Below are 22,810 nucleotides of genomic sequence, written 5' to 3' on the forward strand. Positions count from 1 at the left end.
CGCACACCGTTAGGTCGTCTTCCGCTCACGCCCCAACATCGTGCAGCCCGCCTCCAGTGGTGTCGCGACAGGCATGAATGGAGGGACGAATGGAGACGTGTCGTCTTCAGCGATGAGAGTCGCTTCTGCCTTGGTGCCAATGATGGTCGTATGCGTGTTTGGCGCCGTGCAGGTGAGCGCCACAATCAGGACTGCATACGACCGAGGCACACAGGGCCAACACCCGGCATCATGGTGTGAGGAGCGATCTCCTACACTGGCCGTACACCACTGGTGATCGTCGAGGGGACACTGAATAGTGCACGGTACATCCAAACCGTCATCAAACCCATCGTTCTACCATTCCTAGACCGGCAAGGGAACTTGCTGTTCCAACAGGACAATGCACGTCCGCATGTATCCCGTGTCACCCAACGTGCTCTAGAAGGTGTAAGTCAACTACCCTGGCCAGCAAGATCTCCGGATCTGTACCCCATTGAGCACGTTTGGGACTGGATGAAGCGTCGTCTCACGCGGTCTGCACGTCCAGCACGAACGCTGGTCCAACTGAGGCGCCAGGTGGAAATGGCATGGCAAGCCGTTCCACAGGACTACATCCAGCATCTCTACGATCGTCTCCATGGGAGAATAGCAGCCTGCATTGCTGCGAAAGGTGGATATACACTGTACTAGTGCCGACATTGTGCATGCTCTGTTGCCTGTGTCTATGTGCCTGTGGTTCTGTCAGTGTGATCATGTGATGTATCTGACCCCAGGAATGTGTCAATAAAGTTGCCCTTTCCTGGGACAATGAATTCACGGTGTTCTTATTTCAATTTCCAGGAGTGTACATCTGAACCCAGGACCAGACAGTGTGAAGACTTATTTTGTGCATGAACCTATAATTATAACCAGACAGACTGCTCATCTACACATTGTCGGAGTCCACCAGATAAAATTGATGTTGGCTCCTGGTGCCTGCAATAATTTTAACATGTTCAGTCTGCCTTTTAGAAACTCTTCAACAGATTTCACCTCATCTTTTGAAACACAAAATGATCGTATGACAGAAGTATTTTTCTGTCCCCAAGTAATTAACTGAAGAGGTGTCAGGATGCGGTCTTTTGTAGGGTGCCGCAGACTAGCTTGTAATGCTCTGCACTTAATGGTAGCACCAATACTGTTGCACACGTTTTTGCCATGACTTCTTGTGAAAAAATTCCATACTGCATAAATCTAAAAACATGGTAATGCATCCTAAATTTTTTAGATTTTTACAATTTTTGTACTAGCTAGCTGCCCCATCACTGAAGTATTTTGCAGAACGTATGCTTGCTTTTACATATGCCATTACAGTGAGCATAAATTGCAAATTGAAGAGTTACTAGGCTGTTGTCCCAATGGCATCCTTGATTAGCATCTAGCACTATTGATGCCTAATTTTCAGGAAAGTCCAGTATTACTAAAATTTCATCTTGTTTCAAATGATCCTTACAAAATTGGAGATACACAGATTGCACTGTTACTGTGGTCAGTTCGTTTTTTCACAACACAGTACAACAAACTCTTCCACTGTACTGTGCTTTGTTCCAAGAGTTGTGCATTTCATTTGTGTTCATTGTTTATAATTAGTAAATTTGTCATCACCCATAATGAACTCATCACACAGTTTGTTATTCATGTGTTACTTTGCCTTATCTGCACACTTTTCGCACCTGTGCATAATACATGGGCAGGAAGCAATGCCACAATTAGTGGTTTCATTGCATCTTTGTAATCCAGACCAGAGTCCTTTATAGCAGTAAACATCAACTTAGCATTTTGATGGGTTCCACATAAACAGACATTGTCTGTGCTCCTTGCTCTTACCATTTTGGCTGAAGACTGAAAAAAAATGATAAACCCACTTTGGCATTAGGATACTTTTCCTCAAATTTTACATATTTTTCAGAAATGTTACACAGCAACAGCCTATTTTCGCATCTGCACACATACCTTTCCCATTTTTACCGTAACATATTCTTTCTTGCCAGGCATTATTCTGCTGTAGTCAGCATTTTCGTAAAACTTTGATATCAGCACCTTTAGTTTTCAACTCAATTGTTTACCGTGAGCCAGTCAAAGTTCTGGAAGGACTCCTTGAGTTGCTTTAACTTTCCTGGTTTGCTTTACTATATACACAGAAACACCTAATTCCTTTGCAGTATGCTCAATAGAATGGACGGTGCAAGAGCAAGAATAGCTACATTTTTCTGGTGTGTGGATACCACACATTTTTCTTGTGTGGATACCACACATTTTTCTTTCAAATTGTGCAACATTTTGTCCAAATTGGTGCATTTCTGGCATGATTTTTGCTCCTTTGGAACCGATAGTTCTTCCTCCTCCACCATTACTGTGTCATTTTGAGCATTTCCATTTCAGCTTCTTGTAGTTTTCTACTACCATAATAACTGGGTCTGCCTCTTTTCCCAATTCTCTATGTCTTCATGGGAGACATACCGAGAGCAGTCACTGAAGAATGTAACTGCTCAGCCACTGTGGCTGATATTCTTCATCACTAACATGTACATTATCAAAATATCCTTCACTTTTTAGCAGTGTCACACACATTTTTGTCCTGTGCAGGGTTCCACATTAAGTCCTGTGCATTGGTTCACTTTCAATACTGATTTTATATCAACTTCTCAAAGGCTACACCTCACTGTCTTCTTATTGATCCAAAATTGGTCAAAACAACTTTCTTGTAGGAAAGAAAACTTATCCAGAAAAACTTCCATATGATGATAAACACTCATGTTTCACGAAACTGTACTTCTCGTGCCCTCAGTGTGAACACCATGTCTCCATAGCAAGAAATCTTAGTCTGATTCATTAAGATCGTGTACAAAGCAAATGCCACATTTAGTTCCATATGATATTTTACGACATTCAGACTCATGTGTTCTACAAATACTGCAACTTATTAGAACGAAAGCACCACCAGCAAACACTTCTGCCTCCATCCTGCCACTGCCACAACAGCACTGACCAGCCTGAACTAGAACCTCGAAAGCATGAGCAACCTGCGATGCTCACTTGTCTCCTTTCTTCTTCCTGCCAGGCAACGGCTCATCTTGCTCCTGAACACATACATTGTTTAACTTTCAGTTTCCAAATGATTTCCAACACTTGCTGCAACTTTGAGTGAAACATGAACTGAATCTCATCAGATATGGGAGACCACAGCTGTCTGCATCATCTCTCTGAATTGCTAAATCCTATTAAAATATATAAAACCACCACATACATCTGTCAGTTTTCATTGTACATTAATGCCTTGGAATAACATGTCAAAATGTTGAGACATTGCATTGTGGTCTACTCATGCAGTGTATGAAATTTGGCTCTTAATATCGCTTGTCCCTTTCGTGCTACAACACTTGGAAATCTCAGGCTTACTAGAAAAAGTATTATCCTCTACCAGAGCGGATCATATTTGTCATGGTGGGCACCTACAATATGTATTTTTTCACAAGTCACATTTTTAATCACATTTTGAGATTTTTTATTTTCCCTCAGAAACATGTTGTTGGTGCTTTCATACATCGTGTGTGTACCCTAAGTAGTTGTTACTTAGTGGTAAAAATTTCACTGGACTCTGAGGAATAGTTCCATAGTTATTAAGCCCTGAAGTTGTCTCTGGAGATTGATTGCCAAATGTGTGTTGGGTTTGCAAAGTCACACCATCGTCTTTCACAAGCTGCAAGTCTGGAACTAATTCTTAGGGGAATCGAATACTTCATATATGAGCTTTCCACCCATGGTAGCATTGGTGTGCTAAATATCAGCCAGGTCCAAGACTATGAGCTCGAACATATTCTCAAACTGGTTCAATTGACATGAAATTACCCTGCTCTCTCTCCTACCATGTACAGAACTTTCATTTACATAATTAATACTATTTGTCTACCTGCACTTACCCCAGGCAGACGCAAGATGATCTGTATGACAGAGATGACTGAAGCAAAACAGTATGTGAAAAACTGAATGAAGGACATTGCAAAATTGAGATAGACATACACAATGAAACTACTTTGTGCCTTGTAAAACAGTATAAGTGCAACATTCTGTTGTGCTTCATCTCATAAAATGCATAGTTCTGCAAAACAATGAGGAATTAGGCCAGAATCAACATCACCAATCAAAGGGCTACTTCAAAACCATGTGAGCAGATGGCATTTCCTGATTTGAGCGAAAAAAAGGGATAAAATGTCACCAAACCAAGCACAGAATGCCACTATCAATGATGTTTTATTTCAATAAAATGAAATGCATTTTGTGACAAGAATTTTCTTGTGGTTGGAAAGACAGATTTAAAATAGCTTCAATAGTGTAACAAACCAGTGAAGATCTGGAGATGGCATTTAGGGGCTGTGGCTGTAACATACTGAAGAGCCAAAGAAACTAGTACACCTGCCTTGTATGATGCTGGCTCCCGCAAGCATTCAAACGTGCCACAATACGTATGGCATTGACTCGACTAATGTCTGAAGTAGTATTGGAGGGAATTGACATCATGAATCCTGCTGGGCTGTCCATCAATACATAAGAGTGGGGATCTCTTCTGAACAGGCATCCGAGATATGCTCAATAATGTTCATGTCTAGAGAGTTTGGTGGCCAGCGGAAGTGTCTAAACTCTGAAGAGTTTTCCTGGAGCCACTCTGTAATAATTCTGGATTTGTGGAGTGCTGCATAGTCCTGCTGGAATTGCCCAAGTCCGTCAGAATGCACAATGGACAGGAATGGATGCAGGCGATCACACAGGATGCTAATGTACTTGACACCCGTCAGTCGTATCTACACGTATCAGGGGTCCCAAATCACTCCAACTGCACACGCCCCACACCATTAAGAACCTTCACCACCTGGAACAGGCCCCTGCTGACATGCAGGCTCCATGGATTCATGAGGTTGTCTCCATACCCGTACACGTCCATCAGCTCGATCCAATTTGAAAAGAGATTCGTCTGAGCAGTCAACATGTTTTCAGTCATCAACAGTCTAGTGTCGGCATTGACAGGCCCAGGTGAGCCAAAAAGCTTCGTGTCGTGCAGTCATCAAGGGTACACGAGTAGGCCTTCAGCTCCAAAAGCCCATCCTGATGATGTCTCATTGAACGGTTCACACGCTGGCCCTTACTAATGGCCCAGTATTGAAACCCACAGCAATTTCCGAGAAGGTTGCAATTCTGTCATGTTGAACAATTGTACTCAGTCGTCGTTGGTCCCATTCTTGCAGGATCTTTTTCTGGCCGCAGCAATGTCTGAGGTTTGATGTTTTACCAGATTCCTGATATTCACAGTGCAGTCGTGGAATAGTTGTACGGAAAAATCCCCAGTTCACCGCTACCTCTGAGATGCTGTGTCCCATCGCTCGGACGTCGAATACAACACCACGTTCAAACTCACTTAAATCTTGATAACACCTGCCATTGTAGCAGCAGTAACCAATCTAACAACTGTGCCGGACACCTCGTTGTCTTATAAAGGCATTGCCAACCGCAGCGCCATATTCTGCCTGTTTACTTATCTCTGTACTTGAATATGCCTGCCCATACAAGTTTCTTTGGTGTTTCAGTGTAAATAATCAGTTATGCATCATTAACAGTTGCTGTGGCTCTCTAGGACAATAATTCTCTAATTCTCTCTCTTTAATTTCTTATAATTGTGTATGCTACAATTATTCCTCATACTATCATTGTCAATTACATTTTTATACAGAGATTAGTGTGTCCACAATATATTTGCATTGTCATGGTTTCCATGTTTTAACCCTTTCACTGCACATTTACTCTCAGCAGCTCCTGCCCTGTGCGCGTTATTTTCACCCGGCGCATATATATATTTATGACTGTAGCAGTCTACCATTATTATTGAGATAAAAATGAGATGCAAAATCCAGTATTGTCGGTGTAAATTGTTTCCTTTTTTCAAAATCTTTGTTCAAAAAGTCTTAGTTTGTTCAAAAAAGTACTTTATTAGGAGAAAAAAAATACAAAACATATTACATTAGTAATACTTCAAAGTGTGATATCTCTCAAAACAAAAATTCAAACATAAAGGCACATTACATTTTAAACAAATGTATCTTGTGTCACTTCGTTTATCATGTTTTGCACATACAATACACCTTCTCTGGGCGGCCTCATTCTTTGAAGTTCCTGGGATTAGCGAGATAAAGTGGCGCTCGGTTAGGCATAAGGGATTGTCACCATCAGCCGATCTCCTTCCACTACGCCCCTCTGTTTGCGGTTGGTGGTGAATCTCTAGGATCTCCTTGATAAGTTTCTGCTGAAAATCAGATACTGAAATATTTCGTCCCGTTTGAGTTTTATATAATGCATGCGCATTAAGCAGAGACAGATCCACTAAACGAAAAAATAATTTTTTATACCATTTTACTGTTTTTTGTACACATTCTACTGAACTTAGCATCATGTCGCTCCATTCGACTGCCCCCATATTTTCAGTGTAGCTTATGATGCAAGCTGGTTTTGTTTTTTGTTCATTCGTGGTTCTGTCAATTTAGTCAGTCATGTAATTTCGCTTGTATGAAGAGTTGAAAGCATCCTCACTTCCCACTTGTCCTGCCACTTCAGTGTAAGAAGTTTATCTGTTGACAAACTCAATCTCGTCTTTTCTAAGTTTTTTTTTGATAAAGCAGGCATGCCTTTGAGGTTTGTTCTCACAGTTCCACAGGCATTAGTCACTCTGTCATGCAAATAAGAAAATAACGTTGGGCTAGCGTACAAATTGTCAACACACAATGTGAGACCTTTACCAAGGTAACGTTTCAAGTAAAGTGAGAACAATGCTTCCAGGTATTCCAACATTTACACCAAAGTCAGTTTCTTTTTTTACGTCTGTTGCTGCACCCACATAAATAATACAGTCAAGAATATAACCAGTTTCACAATCACATAACACAAAAAATTTTACACCAAATCTGTGGCACTTGGAAGGAATGTACTGCTTGAAGAAGACACGACCTTTGAAGAGAACTAAACTTTCATCAATGCACACATTTTTAAAAGGATAAAAAGCACTTGGAAATATTTTTCTTAAGTGATCCACAATTCGACGTAATTTCCAGATTTTGTCATCTCCAGGGTCCTTACTGTTATCAGCAAAATGCAACATTCTAAGTAACAGAAGATATTTATCTCTCGGCATGATTTGCACAAACATTGGAGTAGGTAGTAACTGATCATTGGTCCAATAACTGTTTATTTCATTTTTTCTCACTTGAGCCACCAGAAAATTTACAGCAAGGAAACAGTAAACTTCATCAATGTGCGTTTTTCCAACATCTCAGTCTTGATTTTTCACTGGCATCATTGCAAAGGTGTTCACATTGCTCAGCTATGTAGCTCACAATTTCTTGTTTTTTTTTTTAAAAAAAAAGAAAGAGAGAGAGAGAGAGAGAGAGAGAGAGAGAGAGAGAGAGAGAGAGAGAAAGAAAGGAAGCAGTCGTATACAGTACATAAATCATCTAAATTTACGATTTTGCAATCGGAACCATTGCTATCGAAATTATACACTTTACGGTCCAAATCAGAGTCTTTCCATCTAAAATCAACTGTTTTGTGTATCTTAGGAGATTTTTTAGGCATAAGCTCATGCTCTTCTTCGGAATCGGAGAAAGAATCGACGATAACATCAAAATCTGGATCTGCATTTACTGGTTCAACGTTTGTTGGTTAACAAATATTTTTTATGTTCATAGTGACATATTTATCAGCCAGCTCGTCGTCATTATCTGTTCACCCATAATTATGGGTGATTATAATCAGCTGGATTGGGCATGACGATATCATCGTCATCACTTTGGTTTAAAATACTAAGCACCTAATCGTCTGTAAACGGACGGTAACGTCGCATCATTTTATTCGGTAACGAGGAAACGGCTGCACACAAACTAAATAATATAGTGATACGAATGAACTCAGCAGAAAGAGAATTCAGTATTCAATAGTCGTTCAGGTATTTCCTAGTATTCCAACAATTAAACTGCATACTTGAAAGGATTTTGGCCTGAAGATAAACTACAGATGCTATATTTACAGGAAGATAGGTAGCAGAAAAGAAATGTGACTTTGGAATCATCATAGCTGTGTTCATAGATATAAAAAAGATTGAAGAGACTGTTAGAAGGGGAGAAATATGGCAAGGTCTGACTAAAACGGAACTGTGCTGAGGAATGCAACTCTGAAGAAATGTACAAAAAAATGGCTGAACAGTGTAGTAAAACATGGCAAAAAAGTGGAACAATTTAGAACAGATAGGGGGCTTCGTGAAGGAACTGTGCTCCTACCTACGCTCTTCAATTACATCATACACAACATCATAAATTAAGCTATCCAAGAAAGGAAACAAAGTAAGGAATTTCTGAGACAATAGAAAATTGCTCAAAATTTTATTAGTAACTCTGTCAGAAATAGGAATTGGAAAATACCTGGCACAACTTAGACCACAACATACAAATCATATGATCTACAAATTTTGGCATATGGATCAAAATACAAGCAACACAGATAAGGTTTCTATGAGCTATCATTGACACGTCAAGAATGGACGAGATAACGAAAAAATATCACACACTTCATACCACTCCCATAAAAGAAACTAGGGAGGTTAATAGGCTGAAATGGTTTGGCCACATTAACAGAAATATTAACAGGAAGAGCTTTGGAGTGAACAATAGAACACGACCAACTGGCAGACCACAAACATTAGGCCGAGAACATGTGAAAAACAGTTTGAATCAAAGAGGACTACACTGGAAAGAAATGCTGAACAACAGCATGTAGGAGAAATGAGAAGATTGGAAGAAGCTCTGAAGACCAGCATAATAAGAAATCTTCAGGAGAGGAGGATGAGGAGTCAAACTCACCCCCTAGTTTTGGGAATATGTCTGGAGTTACTGCATTAACTGCTGTTGGTACGCAGCACCATAGTTCACATAAAGTTGTTGGAAGAGAAGGCACATAGGCAGAATCATTCACAGTGCCAGTGCAAAGTACCCCCCCCCCCCCCCCCCCACAAAAAAAAGAGGGTCAAACTGTGAGACTGGGTGATCTTGGAGGTGAAATGGTACAATGTGTGATTCATATACCTCTTCCGCTCTAGCAGATGCAATTCCATACTCAACAAAAATCATGCTGCACATTTGTAAAAGCTGTACAGTAATTAACTACATTGTGTATGTTAAACAGATATTGTAAAATACCTCCTGTTTCTTTGCTACTGCCACTTCAATTCAACACACTTCGGTAATGCACAGACAAGTTGCAACAGGGAAACAGCTACTGGCTTGTAGTCTGGCATGTAAGGTAAAATTTCAATCTTCAGACACATTCCCAGATGAATTCCCGTTCTGCAGTGAAGTGTGTGCAGATTTGAAACTTCCCCGCAAATTAACGCTATGTGCCAGACCAAGACTTGAACCTGGGGCGTTTGCCTTTTGTGGGCAAGTGTTCTATCAACAGACCCATATGAGCACAATTCACAACCCTTCCTCACAGCACTACTTCCAGGGGTACCTCTCCTTCTATCTTCCAAGAGAGTAATTTCCACCAATGTATGCAAGGAAACTTCTCTGAAGCTCAGAAGGTAGGAGAACAGGTGCTGGTGGAAGCAAAGCTGTGACAGCAAGTTGAGAGTTGTACTCTGATGGCTCGTGCAAAGGTTCGAAGTTCAAGGCACATACTTTTAATCTCCAGAAAGTTTCATTCACGTAGAAGATACAATATTCTGAAACTGGAGGTATATTTTCAAAACACCCTACATTTCATACAATTGTAATTATGACAAACATAATATTTGTCTCAGATCTTGAACTTGGGCTACAAAAATCCATACCTGAGGTCACGGTCCCAAAGGAGCATGCGAATGCTGTTGAGGAGGGCCTGGGTGCCCAGCTTTATGACAATGCCGTGGTCACTGGCAGACTCTGAGATTGCGTGGCGTGTGTACCCGCGCTCCATGTCGTAGTTGTGGGAGTCACCGTCCAGCAGTGCAGCCCTCATCTCTCCCTGCAGAACCTGTGTGCCGTGCCGTGGATGCGCCATGTTCTCTTCTGGCACTGCAAAAACAACCCCTCAACATTTGGCAGTACAGGTACACGGAAATAACAAAAACAGACTGGAACTTTAAATGTAGAAAGTTGAAGCCATCAAATTTCTCATAAAAACCATTATCTAACAAACAAGAGATGAACATACAGGCTTTTCATTAATCCATCCACATACATATATTATTTTTCCTACAATGAACAAAATGATTGGTTGGAAGAAAGTAATGTTTAAAAAGTTTCGGCTGCAAAATTGAATTAAATCAGATTTATCTTTGTGATTCTTCACATTCTCCAAGCGCAATTCATGACGCAACTGCTCACGGGTGGATGGCTGAATGTCTGTGTCTAACTGGCAAAAAAAAAAACTACCACTTTCATCATCAGCTGGAATGATAGACTAGTGTTGTGCCTTTCTCTCTTCCCCTCCCCTCCCTTTGACCTGCCTCTCTGTCCACGGTCCACAGCCAGTGACAGGGGTGCGTCCAAAATCCCGCCCCTCTTCCTCCTGCCACTGAATTGCTTCATCCATGATTTGCACCCACATACACTTACTGGCAGCATTTTTGCTGTCATTTTACCTGCCCTCCACCAGGCTGTTGCCTACTTATCATCATCCCCTGAAATGAGGGACATCCTACCCAAAATCCTTCACATTCCTCCTAATGTGGTATTCCACCACCCACCTAATCTACACTATACTTACTTCATCCTTATGACATATCCACTCCCAAGCCCTTGCCATATGGGTCCTATCCGAGACCCCACTCAGTAACACCTCAGGCTTATCCTACCCCAACGGAGGCGATCAAGTCATACCTTATCTCTACTGAAATTTCTGCACAACACTGTAGGAAAAATAGATTGCTACTTATCATAAAGAAGACATTTAGTTGAACACAGCAAAATTAAAACTTACATAAAGCTTCCGGTCACAGCCTTCAGCAGCAAGAGAGAAACACACACACACACACACACACACACACACACACACACACACACACACACACACACGACCACCAACTCCGGCAGCTCAGGCCAGAAGGCCATTGGCCTGAGCTTCCAGAGCTGGTGGTCGTCTGTGTGTGAGGTATGCTTGCTTGTGTGTATGAATAGTGTATGTTTCTTTGTTTCTCTTTTGCTGATGAAGGCTATGGCCAAAAAGTATGTATACTTAACTGTGCCTGTCTGCAAGTTAACATGTCTTCTTTACGGTAAGTAACAACTATCTCCCCTATACTGTTGATATTCCTATGTGGAGTTTAAATTGTTTAAAATTCTGCACACCATTTGATGCAGGCATGATAACCAACTGTCTTCCCAAATATAAGGCTATCGCCAAACTGGCCGAGAGCAGAGCTAGCAGAACGCACTGCTGCACACAACATGTTAAATTTCACAACTTGTGCCACTGGATCTTCAAGCAGTTTCTCTGAACCACGCAGATGGAAGTTTTTCTTGCAACACACCAGTTGTCCCCTGATATCAATCTTCACTAGACCCCAGCTCTATAATAACCTTCATCCTGCCTAAAACCCTAATTTCCCCTCGTGGTTGGTTGGTTGGTTTAAAGGAAAAAGAGGGGGGGGGGACCAAATTGTGAGGTCATCAGCCCCTTGTTGCCAGTAAAATAATTACACAAGGGAAAGAAGAAAAGAAAGGAAGAACCAGAAGAACGACAGAAGGACAACCGAGACTACTATGTACAAAACAGGAAAAGAAAACCACAGAGAGAAGCAAGAAACAAGTAGAAGGGGAAAAACAAGAGAGCAGGTGACCATGGCAGGCCGACCATGAGAATATAAAAAGAAAAAGCCAGCCACTCTGCGACACATTAAAACATCCACCCTAAAAGCATTATAGTGGAGAACACCAAGGGACAAAGGACATGAACTAAAACTTATATAGAATGATAAAACCCAGCACCATGTATATAATGTAAAACTAAATTAGCCAAAGAGGCAGCATCAGCTAAAATTAATGGCAAGGAGTCCAGTAACTGAAGAGCCCGTCGCAGGGCAGCTAAAGAAGGAAAACTCACCAAAAAAGGTCAGCCGGGCTCCGCACTGACACTGAGGTGGGTCATCATGGTGCAGGAGGTAGCCTTGTGTCACCCAAGCATGGCTAATGTGTAGCCGACAGAGAACAACAAAGTCCCTGTGAGAGGCCCTCATAGAGGACTGCCACACATTCACAGTCTCCATAAAGGCATGCGGTTTGTTGTGCGTGCTGAGGTTATGCCATTTCATCTCCCAAAGCCGCAGAAACCTTGTGGCGTACTACTACACGCAGATCAGTTGCAGAGAAGCCTATCTCCATAAGCGGTTTCCACACAGCCTGTCAGTAAGTTCATTGCCTGGGCTTCCAATGTGACCTGGGGTCCAAACAAACACCACTGAATGACCGAACCATTCCAGGGCATAGATGGACTCCTGGATGGACACTACCACGGGATTAACTGAGTCCTTAGGGCCATATGAAAGGTCCAGGCAAAGCCACGGCCTAGGTGTACACCATGGAGGTGTACGTGAATGGACTTCAAGTATAGGTGGTAAAGGAAAGGACTCCAGGTCAGAAATGGACACGAACTGCAATTGGAAGCCCTGACCTGGGCCACTGATGCAGGAGACGAACCGCCGTGGGTGGAAAAAGGAGACGGTGATTAGGATGCACAGTAGAACTATGAAAGTGTGCAACATAACTAGCCAGCAGTTGTGCATGCCTGACCTGCAATATAGGGACTCCGACCTCTACAAGGAGGCTGGTCACCAGAAGCATCCTAAAAGCTCCTGTCTCTAGGCAAACGCCACAGTGGTGCATGGCTCGAGTAAATGCAATGCTGAGGATGCCGCTGAACCATAAGCCACACTCCCATAGTCAATGCAGGATTGAAGAAGGGCTCTGTAGAGCTGCAGTAGCATAGAGCGATCCACAGCCCAGTTTGTGTTGCTCAGGCAGTGGAGGGCATTGATGTGAAGCCAGCACTTCCACTCAAGCTAACGAAGGTGAGGAAGCAAAGTCAATCGGGCATTGAAAACCAGTCCTAACAATCTATGTATCACCACTACTGTGAGTGGATTGTCATTAAGGTAAAGTTCTGGTTCTGGATGAATGGTACAATGCCGACAGAAGTGCATAACACATGAATTTGTGGCCAAAAACTAGAAACTGTGGGCTAGAGCCCATGACTGCACTTTGTGGATGCAGGTGCCGAACAGCAAGACCAGTACTGGTGGAGCAGTACAAAATGCAGAAGTTATCTGCATACAGAGAGGGTGAGACGGACGGCCCTGCAGCTGATGCTAGACCATTATGGCCACAAACAATAGACACATTCAATACAGAGACCTGCAGGACCCCATTCATCTGCATATGACGGGGAGGGGGGGAGGAGGACTATTGGAGACACCAACTTGGACACGGAAAGTAAGAAGCGACAGGAAATTTTGGATAAAAATCTGGAGCAGGCCTCCGAGAACCCACTCGTATAATGTGGCAAGGATATGATGTCGCCAGGTGGTGTCACACACTTTCCGTAAATCAGAAACGACGGCGACCAGGTGTTGGCATCTAGAAAAGGCTGTTCGGATGGCAGACTCGAGGGACACAAGATTATCAGTGGTAGAGCGAACCTGACAGAAGCTGCCCTGACGTGGACCCAGTAGGCCACATGACTACAGGACCCATCCCAACCACTGACACACCATACCCTCCAGCAGCTTACAAAGAACGTTGTTGAGGCTGATGGGCCAATAGCTACCTACATCCAGCAGGTTTTTATCGGGTTTGAGCACCAATATGATGGTGCTCTCCCGCCATTACGATGGAAAGACGCCATCGCACCAGATCCGGTTGAAGATGACGAGGAGATGTCGCTTGTAGTCAGATAAGAGACGTTTGATCATCTGCCTGCGGATCCGATCTCGTCCAGAAACAGTGTCGGGGCAATGTGCAAGGGCACTGAGGAGCTCCCACTCAGTAAATGTGGCATTATAATATTCATTGTGGCGCATAGTGAACGAGAGGACTTTCCCTTCCAGCCGTCATTTGAGGTGCGAAAGGTTGGGTGGTAATTCCACGACGGAGAGGCTCCAGCATAGTGCTCAGTAAAGTACTCGGCAATCGTGTTTGCGTCAGTAGATAACATGCCATGTTAACATGGGGAACACCTGTTGGGGTCTGATACCTGAAAATACATTTGATCTTTGCCCAGACTCTGGAAGGTGATGTATGGCACCCAAGGGTCCAGACAAATCTCTCCCAACACCCCTGCTTCCGTCATTTGATAAGTTAAAGAACGCAGGCACGGAGCAGTTGAAAGGCTATGAGGTCCTCCAGGGAAGGTGCCGCTTATGCTGCTGTAGAGCCCCAGATGCTCCTTACTTGCGACTTCCGGTGACCACCAACATTTTTGCCGGGGGCGCCCTAAAGAGTGAGGGATCGTGTTTTCTGCCACAGAACAATTGTTTTAGTCACCTGCTCAACCATCACATCAATATTCCCGTGTGAAGGAGATTCAACGATGGCACCAGAAGTGAAAGTTTCCCAGTCCGCCTTGTTTAAAGCCCATTTGGGCAGGCATCTGTGGCTTTACACCAAGGCAGTGAGAGGAAGATGGGAAAGTGGTCACTACCACACAGGTCATCATATGCTCTCCAGGACATATGGGAGAAGTCCTGGGCCGCAAATTGATAAATCAATGGCCGAGTAACTACCATGAGCCACGATGAAATTTAAGAGGCACAGGTAGAGTTGGGACAGTAAATTTTTGACATTTCTGCCATGACCAGTAAGCGTGGTGCTACCCCACAAGGCGTTACGAGCATTACAATCTCCCAAAAGTAGGAAAGGTTTATTAGGGAGTTGATCATCAGTGCAGTTAATACATTCAGGGATACTGCACCATCTGGAGGAAGATCTACATTGTTGTTGTTGTTGTTGTTGTTGTGGTCTTCAGTCCTGAGACTGGTTTGATGCAGCTCTCCATGCTACTCTATCCTGTGCAAGCTTCTTCATCTCCCAGTACCTACTGCAACCTACATCCTTCTGAATCTGCTTAGTGTATTCATCCCTTGGTCTCCCTCTACGATTTTTACCCTCCACGCTGCCCTCCAATACTAAATTAGTGATCCCTTGATGCCTCAGAACATGTCCTACCAACCGATCCCTTCTTTTGGTCAAGTTGTGCCACAAACTTCTCTTCTCCCCAATTCTATTCAAAACCTCCTCATTAGTTATGTGATCTACCCATCTAATCCTCAGCATTGTTCTGTAGCACCACATTTCGAAAGCTTCTATTCTCTTCTTGTCCAAACTATCTATCGTCCAGGTTTCACTTCCATACATGGCTACACTCCATACAAATACTTTCAGAAACGACTTCCTGACACTTAAATCAATACTCGATGTTAACAAATTTCTTTTCTTCAGAAACGCTTTCCTTGCCATTGCCAGTCTACATTTTATATCCTCTCTACTTCGACCAACATCAGTTATTTTGCTCCCCAAATAGCAAAACTCCTTTACTACTTTAAGTGTCTCATTTCCTAATCTAATTCCCTCAGCATCACCCGACTTAATTCGACTACGTTCCATTATCCTCGTTTTGCTTTCGTTGATGTTCATCTTATATCCTCCTTTCAAGACGCTATCCATTCCGTTCAACTGCTCTTCCAAGTCCTTTGCTGTCTCTGACAGAATTACAATGTCATCGGCGAACCTCAAAGTTTTTATTTCTTCTCCATGGATTTTAATACCTACTCCGAATTTTTCTTTTGTTTCCTTTACTGCTTGCTCAATATACAGATTGAATAACATCGGGGAGAGGCTACAACCCTGTCTTACTCCTTTCCCAACCACTGCTTCCCTTTCATGTCCCTCTACTCTTATAACTGCCATCTGGTTTCTGTACAAATTGTAAATAGCCTTTCGCTCCCTGTATTTTACCCCTGCCACCTTCAGAATTTGAAAGAGAGTATTCCACTCAACATTGTCAAAAGCTTTCTCTAAGTCTACAAATGCTAGAAACGTAGGTTTGCCTTTCCTTAACCTTTCTTCTAAGATAAGTCGTAAGGTCAGTATTGCCTCGCGTGTTCCAATATTTCTACAGAATCCAAACTGATCTTCCCCGAGGTCGGCTTCTACTAGCTTTTCCATTCGTTTGCAAAGAATTCGTGTTAGTATTTTGCAGCAGTGACTTATTAAACTGATAGTTCGGTAATTTTCACATCTGTTGACACCTGCCTTCTTTGGGATTGGAATTATTATATTCTTCTTGAAGTCTGAGGGTATTTCGCCTGTTTCATACATCTTGCTCACCAGATGGTAGAGTTTTGTCAGGACTGGCTCTCCCACGGCCATCAGTAGTTCCAATGGAATGTTGTCTACTCCAGGGGCCTTGTTTCGACTCAGGTCTTTCAGTGCTCTGTCAAACTCTTCATGCAGTATCGTATCTCCCATTTCATCTTCATCTACATCCTCTTCCATTTCCATAATATTGTCCTCAAGTACATCGCCCCTCTATATACTCCTTCCACCTTTCTGCTTTCCCTTCTTTGCTTAGAACTGGGTTTCCATCTGAGCTCTTGATGTTCATACAAGTGGTTCTCTTATCTCCAAAGGTCTCTTTAATTTTCCTGTAGGCAGTATCTATCTTACCGCTAGTGAGATAAGCCTCTACATCCTTACATTTGTCCTCTATCCATCCCTGCTTAGCCATTTTGCACTTCCTGTCGATCTCATTTTTGAGACGTTTGTATTCCTTTTTGCCTGCTTCATTTACTGCATTTTTATATTTTCTCCTTTCATCAATTAAATTCAATATTTCTTCTGTTACCCAAGGATTTCTACTAGCCCTCATCTTTTTACCTACTTGATCCTTTGCTGCCTTCACTACTTCATCCCTCAAAGCTACCCATTCTTCTTCTACTGTATTTCTTTCCCCCATCCCTGTCAATTGTTCCCTTATGCTCTCCCTGAAACTCTGTAGAACCTCTGGTTCTTTCAGTTTATCCAGGTCCCATCTCCTTAAGTTCCCAACTTTTTGCAGTTTCTTCAGTTTTAATCTACAGTTCATTAGCAATAGATTGTGGTCAGAGTCCACACCTGCCCCTGGAAATGTCATACAATTTAAAACCTGGTTCCTAAATCTCTGTCTTATCATTATATAATCTTTCTGAAACCTTCTAGTATCTCGAGGGATCTTCCATGTATACAACCTTCTTTCATGATTCTTAAACCAAGTGTTAGCTATGATTAAGTTATGCTCTGTGCAAAATTCTACCAGATGGCTTCCTCTTTCATTTCTCTCCCCCAATCCATATTCACCCACTACGTTTCCTTCTCTCCCTTTTCCTACTCTCGAATTCCAGTCACCCATGACTATTAAATTTTCATCACCCTTCACTATCTGAATAATTTCTTTTATCTCATCATACATTTCTTCAATTTCTTCGTCATCTGCAGAGCTAGTTGGCATATAAACTTTTACTACTGTAGTAGGTGTGGGCTTCGTATCTATCTTGGCCACAATAATGCGTTCACTATGCTGTTTGTAGTAGCTTACCCGCATTCCTATTTTCCTATTCATTATTAAACCTACTCCTGAATTACCCCTATTTCATTTTGTGTTTATAACCCTGTAGTCACCTGACCAGAAGTCTTGTTCCTCCTGCCACCGAACTTCACTAATTCCCACTATATCTAACTTTAACCTATCCATTTCCCTTTTTACATTTTCTAACCTACCTGCCCGATTAAGTGATCTGACATTCCACGCTCCGATCCGTAGAACGCCAGTTTTCTTTCTCCTGATGATGACGTCCACTTGAGTAGTCCCCGCCCGGAGATCCGAATGGGGAACTATTTTACCTCCGGAATATTTTACCCAAGAGGACGCCATCATCATTTAATCATACAGTAAAGCTCCATGCCCTCGGGAAAAATTACGGCCGTAGTTTCCCCTTGCTTTCAGCCGTTCGCAGTACCAGCACAGCAAGGCCGTTTTGGTTATTGTTACAAGGCCAGATCAGTCAATCATCCAGACTGTTGCCCTTGCAACTACTGAAAAGGCTGCTGCCCCTCTTCAGGAACCACAAGTTTGTCTGGCCTCTCAACAGATACCCCTCCGTTGTGGTTGCACCTATGATACGGCTATCTGTATCGCTGAGGCACGCAAGCCTCCCCACCAACGCCAAGGTCCATGGTTCATGGGGGGGGGGGGGGGGGCAGATCTACATTACAGACAGTTATTTCTTGTCTCGCCCTTATCCTGACAGTCGCGGCTTCAATACAGACAGTTTAGGACATAAATACAAATGCCACCTGACACACTATTATAGTCACTAAGGTTCCTTACAGCTGCGGAGGGCAGGAGTCAGTATTGCTTGGAACCAGCTTTCCTGGAGGGCAATGCAGAAAGCAGGTGTAAAGCTTAACAGTTGCCGTAGTTCAGCCAGGTGGTGGAAAAAACCACCGAAATTCCACTGGAGGATGTCGTCATCGTGAGACTAGGATGGCATGGAAAATTCAATGAGGTAGTTCACACCTCTGGGTCAGCTGCTGCCACCGCCTTTTTGCCTGAGCAGCCTACATCCGTTGTGTCTGAGGGTCCGACTGGATCTAGTTCCTCAGTGGATGCCAGAATCCCCACCTCATCCGCAGACGCCGAGCTTATAGGTAGCGGTGGTGTGGGTGCCACTGCAATTCCCTTAGTCTTGGGGACCTTCTTTTTGGATTTCTCTCACTACTCCTTTGGTTTCCTGGTTTCCCTGGCTGGGAAGACTTTACTGAATCAGTCTCCAGGACTGAGGGTGAACGTGAAGCCCTACGGCCAGCTGCTTTTGGGCTCTTCAGCCACTGGCATGTGTCATCTTTCCCACAAGCAGAACCTGGGAATGGAGTGACCCAACGGACCATTTCCTAGCGAGAGGAACCGAAGAAGACTTATGCTTCTCCAGCTCATAAGTGGGGACTGATATCCCCGATGGTTGTGGGGATGATGCTCCCAAAGTAAGTGGTGCGGGAGCAACAGGGAGGGCCGAGAGGTTGTTCAAGCAGCTGGGAGAGACTTAATAAGCCAGAGCTTATTTCCATGAAGCAAGGACCAGTGGCAATGCCAAAGTGACGACACCTCCTGAAATATGCACAGAGATCATCAGAAGGAATATAAGAACTAATGGGCTGAGGTATGAGGACTGCAGCCTTGGCAGCAGTGTCAGCAGCCTCATATCCTGTCAGACCGACAAGACCAGAAATCCACATAAACATCACAGGGGCTATATCAAAAAGTGAGCAAGTGACAGTTTTCCTGGACACGTTGCACTAACACATGGGCAGTGTACAGCACACAGAGGCTTTGAAGGGCGCTGAGAGAGTCTGAGCAGATGACACAATTGAAAAGTCTGTGTCACTGGAGGTACTCTGTGGCCTGATACAGGGTGAAGAGCTATGCTGTAAATACTGAGCAGTGTGCCAGGAGCAGAGACCAAAGAACATCGGCACCAATGATGAAGGCACACCTGACACCACAGTCAGTCCGAGAGCCATCAGTGTACACATAGGTACAGTCGCGAAGTTCCACGAGAAGGTTGTGAAACTGAAGGCGATTGAGTGAGGATGGAGCAGTGTCCTTAGGATGTGAATGAAGATGAAGGTGAACATGAGCCGATGCATGAAGCCACGGTGATGAAGGGTTCACACTCCACAGGGAAAGTTGCAGAGAGCGAGAAATTAAGCTGCTGGAGCAAGAGCCGGAAGCGAACTTCAGGAGGTAACAGAAAAGAGGGACGCAACCCATACTGGCGATCAAAGGTGTCATCGAAGGAAGCGGCATAGGTAGCCACGCATGGCAGATAAACTGCGCGCGTACCTGCTGAGGAGAAAGTCACGGCAGTAGAACAGTGGTAGCTCAGCAGCTTCTGCATACAGACTCTCAACCTGGCTAGTGTAAAAGGCCAAACGAGAGTCACGATGATGGATAGTATTGAGACAGTGTAAGAGGGACGAATGTGCAGATGAATAAACAAAGCACCCGTAATCCAGTTTCAACAGGACAAGGGGCCTGTACAAACGGAGGAGGGTGGTTCGATCTGCACCCCATGAAGTACCATTCAGGACATGTATGACACTGAAGGACCGTGTTCAGCGGGCTGCCAGCTAAGACACTTGGAAGGATCAAGGGAGTTTCCTATCGAGCATGAGCCCCAGGAATTTCGTAGTTTCAATGAATGGAAGAGCAACAGGCCTAAGACGTAAAGACAGTGGGAGAAACGAACTGCATGCCCAGAAATTCATACAACAGTTTTGGCACTGGAAAAACAAATGCCACTGTCGATGCTCCACGAGTAAGGACGACAGACATCTCTGAAGACGCTGCTCAATGAGACAGGTCTGTGAAGAACTGCAACATATGGCAAAATTGTCAACAAAAAAGGAGCCAGAGATGCCTGGCACTAGAGGGGCCATTACAGGGTTAATGGCGATAGCAAGGAGAACGACACTCAGGACGGAACCATGAGGCACACCGTTTTTCTGGATAAAGGTGCCGACAAGGCAGAACCCACACAGACCTCGAAAACTCAATCTGTTACAAATTCCTCCAGGAAACGGGGCAGGTGGCCAGTGAGCCCCACGTATAGAGAATATGGAGGATACCAGTCCTCCAGCAGGTGTCTTAAGCTTTCGCCAAATAGAAAAACGTGGCCACAGACATGGGTGGACAAAGTGACGAGATGGTCAAATGCAGAACGGCACGCTCTAAATCCACACTGTGCAGTGGTTAGTAAATTGTGAGACTCGAGCCACCCTACCAGCTCACCTTGCAAACACAGATGGTGAGAGAGATGAGGAGGCAGCTATAAGGAAGGTGTTTGTCATACACAAACCTAAGTCCAGTAAGAACAGTGGCTTCTTGCCGGTGCACAGAAACGTGCCCTCTGCCCAGATGTGGTTGTACGTATTAAGCAGAAAGTGCTTGCCAGCAAGAGAAAAATGCTGCAACACCTGAATGTTAACAGCGTCTGGTCCTGGGGCAGAGGATCGGGATGAAGTGAGAGCATGATCTAGCTCCCTCATAGTAAAGGCTGAATTGTAGCACTCATGATTCTGAGAAAAAAAGGATATCGCCCGAGCCGCCTCCGCTCGTTTCCGATGGAGGAAAGGAAAGGTGATAGTGGGAAGAGTCCAAAATGTCCACAAAATGCTGGCCCAAGGTTTTGGAAATAGCAACAGGGTGCACTTTAACATCTCCCACTACTGTCAAGGCATGAAATTTGGGAATGGATCTTCGTCCCAGAGAGCCATCGGAGGTTGGCCCACACAACAGAGGAGGGAGTGGAACTGTTAAAAGAACTAGTGAATGGAATCCAGCTAGCTATCTTGCTATCCCAAATAACGCAACAACACTGTGCATGCATCAGTTTATAATGAATGCAATTTGCCATCACAGGATGACAGTTAAAAATATGGAGCACATCTCTGCGCGCAAACTGCATCACAGCATGCCTCAGTCCACCAAGGGACTGGGAAATAGCTTGGTAAAGAGGAAGTGCAGGACATGGAACGTTCTTCAGCAGTATGGATAACGTTTGTAAGATAGTTCACCTAGTCATCACAACATCATTGAAGGCCATCAGGGAGGAGCATGCCGCCAGTCAGCCTTAGTACGTTGCCATTTGGATGCGCACGCAGGTGGGATAGGAGTCAGCAAATGGATAGCGCACGAAAAATGATCGCTTGAGTAAGTGTCACAAAGAACAGACAACTCAAGACGATGAACAAGCTTGACCAGTGCAGAAGGATAAGTCCAAATGGGAATAGGTGTGTAGAGGAGTCATAAACGAACATGGGTGCTCCTGTGTTAAGGCAGATTATGTTGACTGAGAAGATCAGCCAAGAGAGCACCTCTCTGGCAGGTTCTGGGAGAACCCCAAAGGGGATGGTGCGCATTAAAGTCACTGAGCAGCAGAAATGGGTGAAGTAGCTGCTCAATAAGCTGGAGAAAGTCTGCCCTGCTGACATCAAATGACGGAGAGATGTAAATGGTACAAAGGGAAAATGTCAAGAGAGGAAGGAAAAGGCAAACTGCAACAGCTTCAAGACTGGTTGTCAGGGAGAAGATCAAAACGGACTGGGAAGAAATGTGAATGTTCAAAGCAGTCATGTGGACGCAATTTTGTTTCCGGAAGGCAGAATACAAGGGGACGCTGTGATTGTAAAAGCAGCCGTAAATCCTCTTTGTTGGATCAAAGGCTGCCAACGTCCCATTGTAGGAGAGTCACGATGAGCAAAAAATTAAGGGGTGTCACCTTGGCGACTGCCGAGTGCCAGCCTGCGAAGATTCGCTGCTACACAGGGCACAGAGGCAGGAGGATACTGCTCCTTGAGATCCACAGAAGCATCATCATTCTCGTGCTGTTGGTCTGCAGAGTCCAAAGCAGAAGAACGGTTGGTCGTGCACACCAGCGACATGGAGGCCAGCTGGGCAAAGTTATCATGAGGTGACACCATCGAAGAGTCAGCGAAGGAGAAGACCGTTTGCCTTTGTTGGACTTCTTCGAGCCTGTCCAGTTAGCAGAGGAAGACTCAGGTGTTGGTGGCTGGGGGGATGTAGGAAGTCTTCACGGGAGTACTCCTGTCCTTTCCAGCCTGCCAGATGGTGTAACTGGTGACTTTGTCCCTTGAGGCAAGTGTTTGATGGCTTGTTGCACAGCTGCATG

The 22,810-nt window shown here is 44.0% G+C and overlaps 1 protein-coding gene across 3 annotated transcripts in view; it reads right to left on the reverse strand.

Moving 5' to 3' along the window:
• The window catches only part of LOC126106338 (BTB/POZ domain-containing protein 9), a 116,685-nt gene that overhangs the window by 31,234 nt on the left and 62,641 nt on the right, over positions 1–22,810 (reverse strand). For all 3 annotated transcript variants that reach the window (XM_049912588.1, XM_049912590.1, XM_049912589.1), the window contains exon 6: positions 9,884–10,106. In XM_049912588.1, the coding sequence (XP_049768545.1) occupies positions 9,884–10,106 (223 nt within the window). The remainder of the gene's footprint in view (positions 1–9,883; positions 10,107–22,810) is intronic.

The sequence above is a fragment of the Schistocerca cancellata genome, chromosome 10, assembly GCF_023864275.1.
Source record: "Schistocerca cancellata isolate TAMUIC-IGC-003103 chromosome 10, iqSchCanc2.1, whole genome shotgun sequence".
NCBI lineage: Eukaryota > Metazoa > Arthropoda > Insecta > Orthoptera > Acrididae > Schistocerca > Schistocerca cancellata.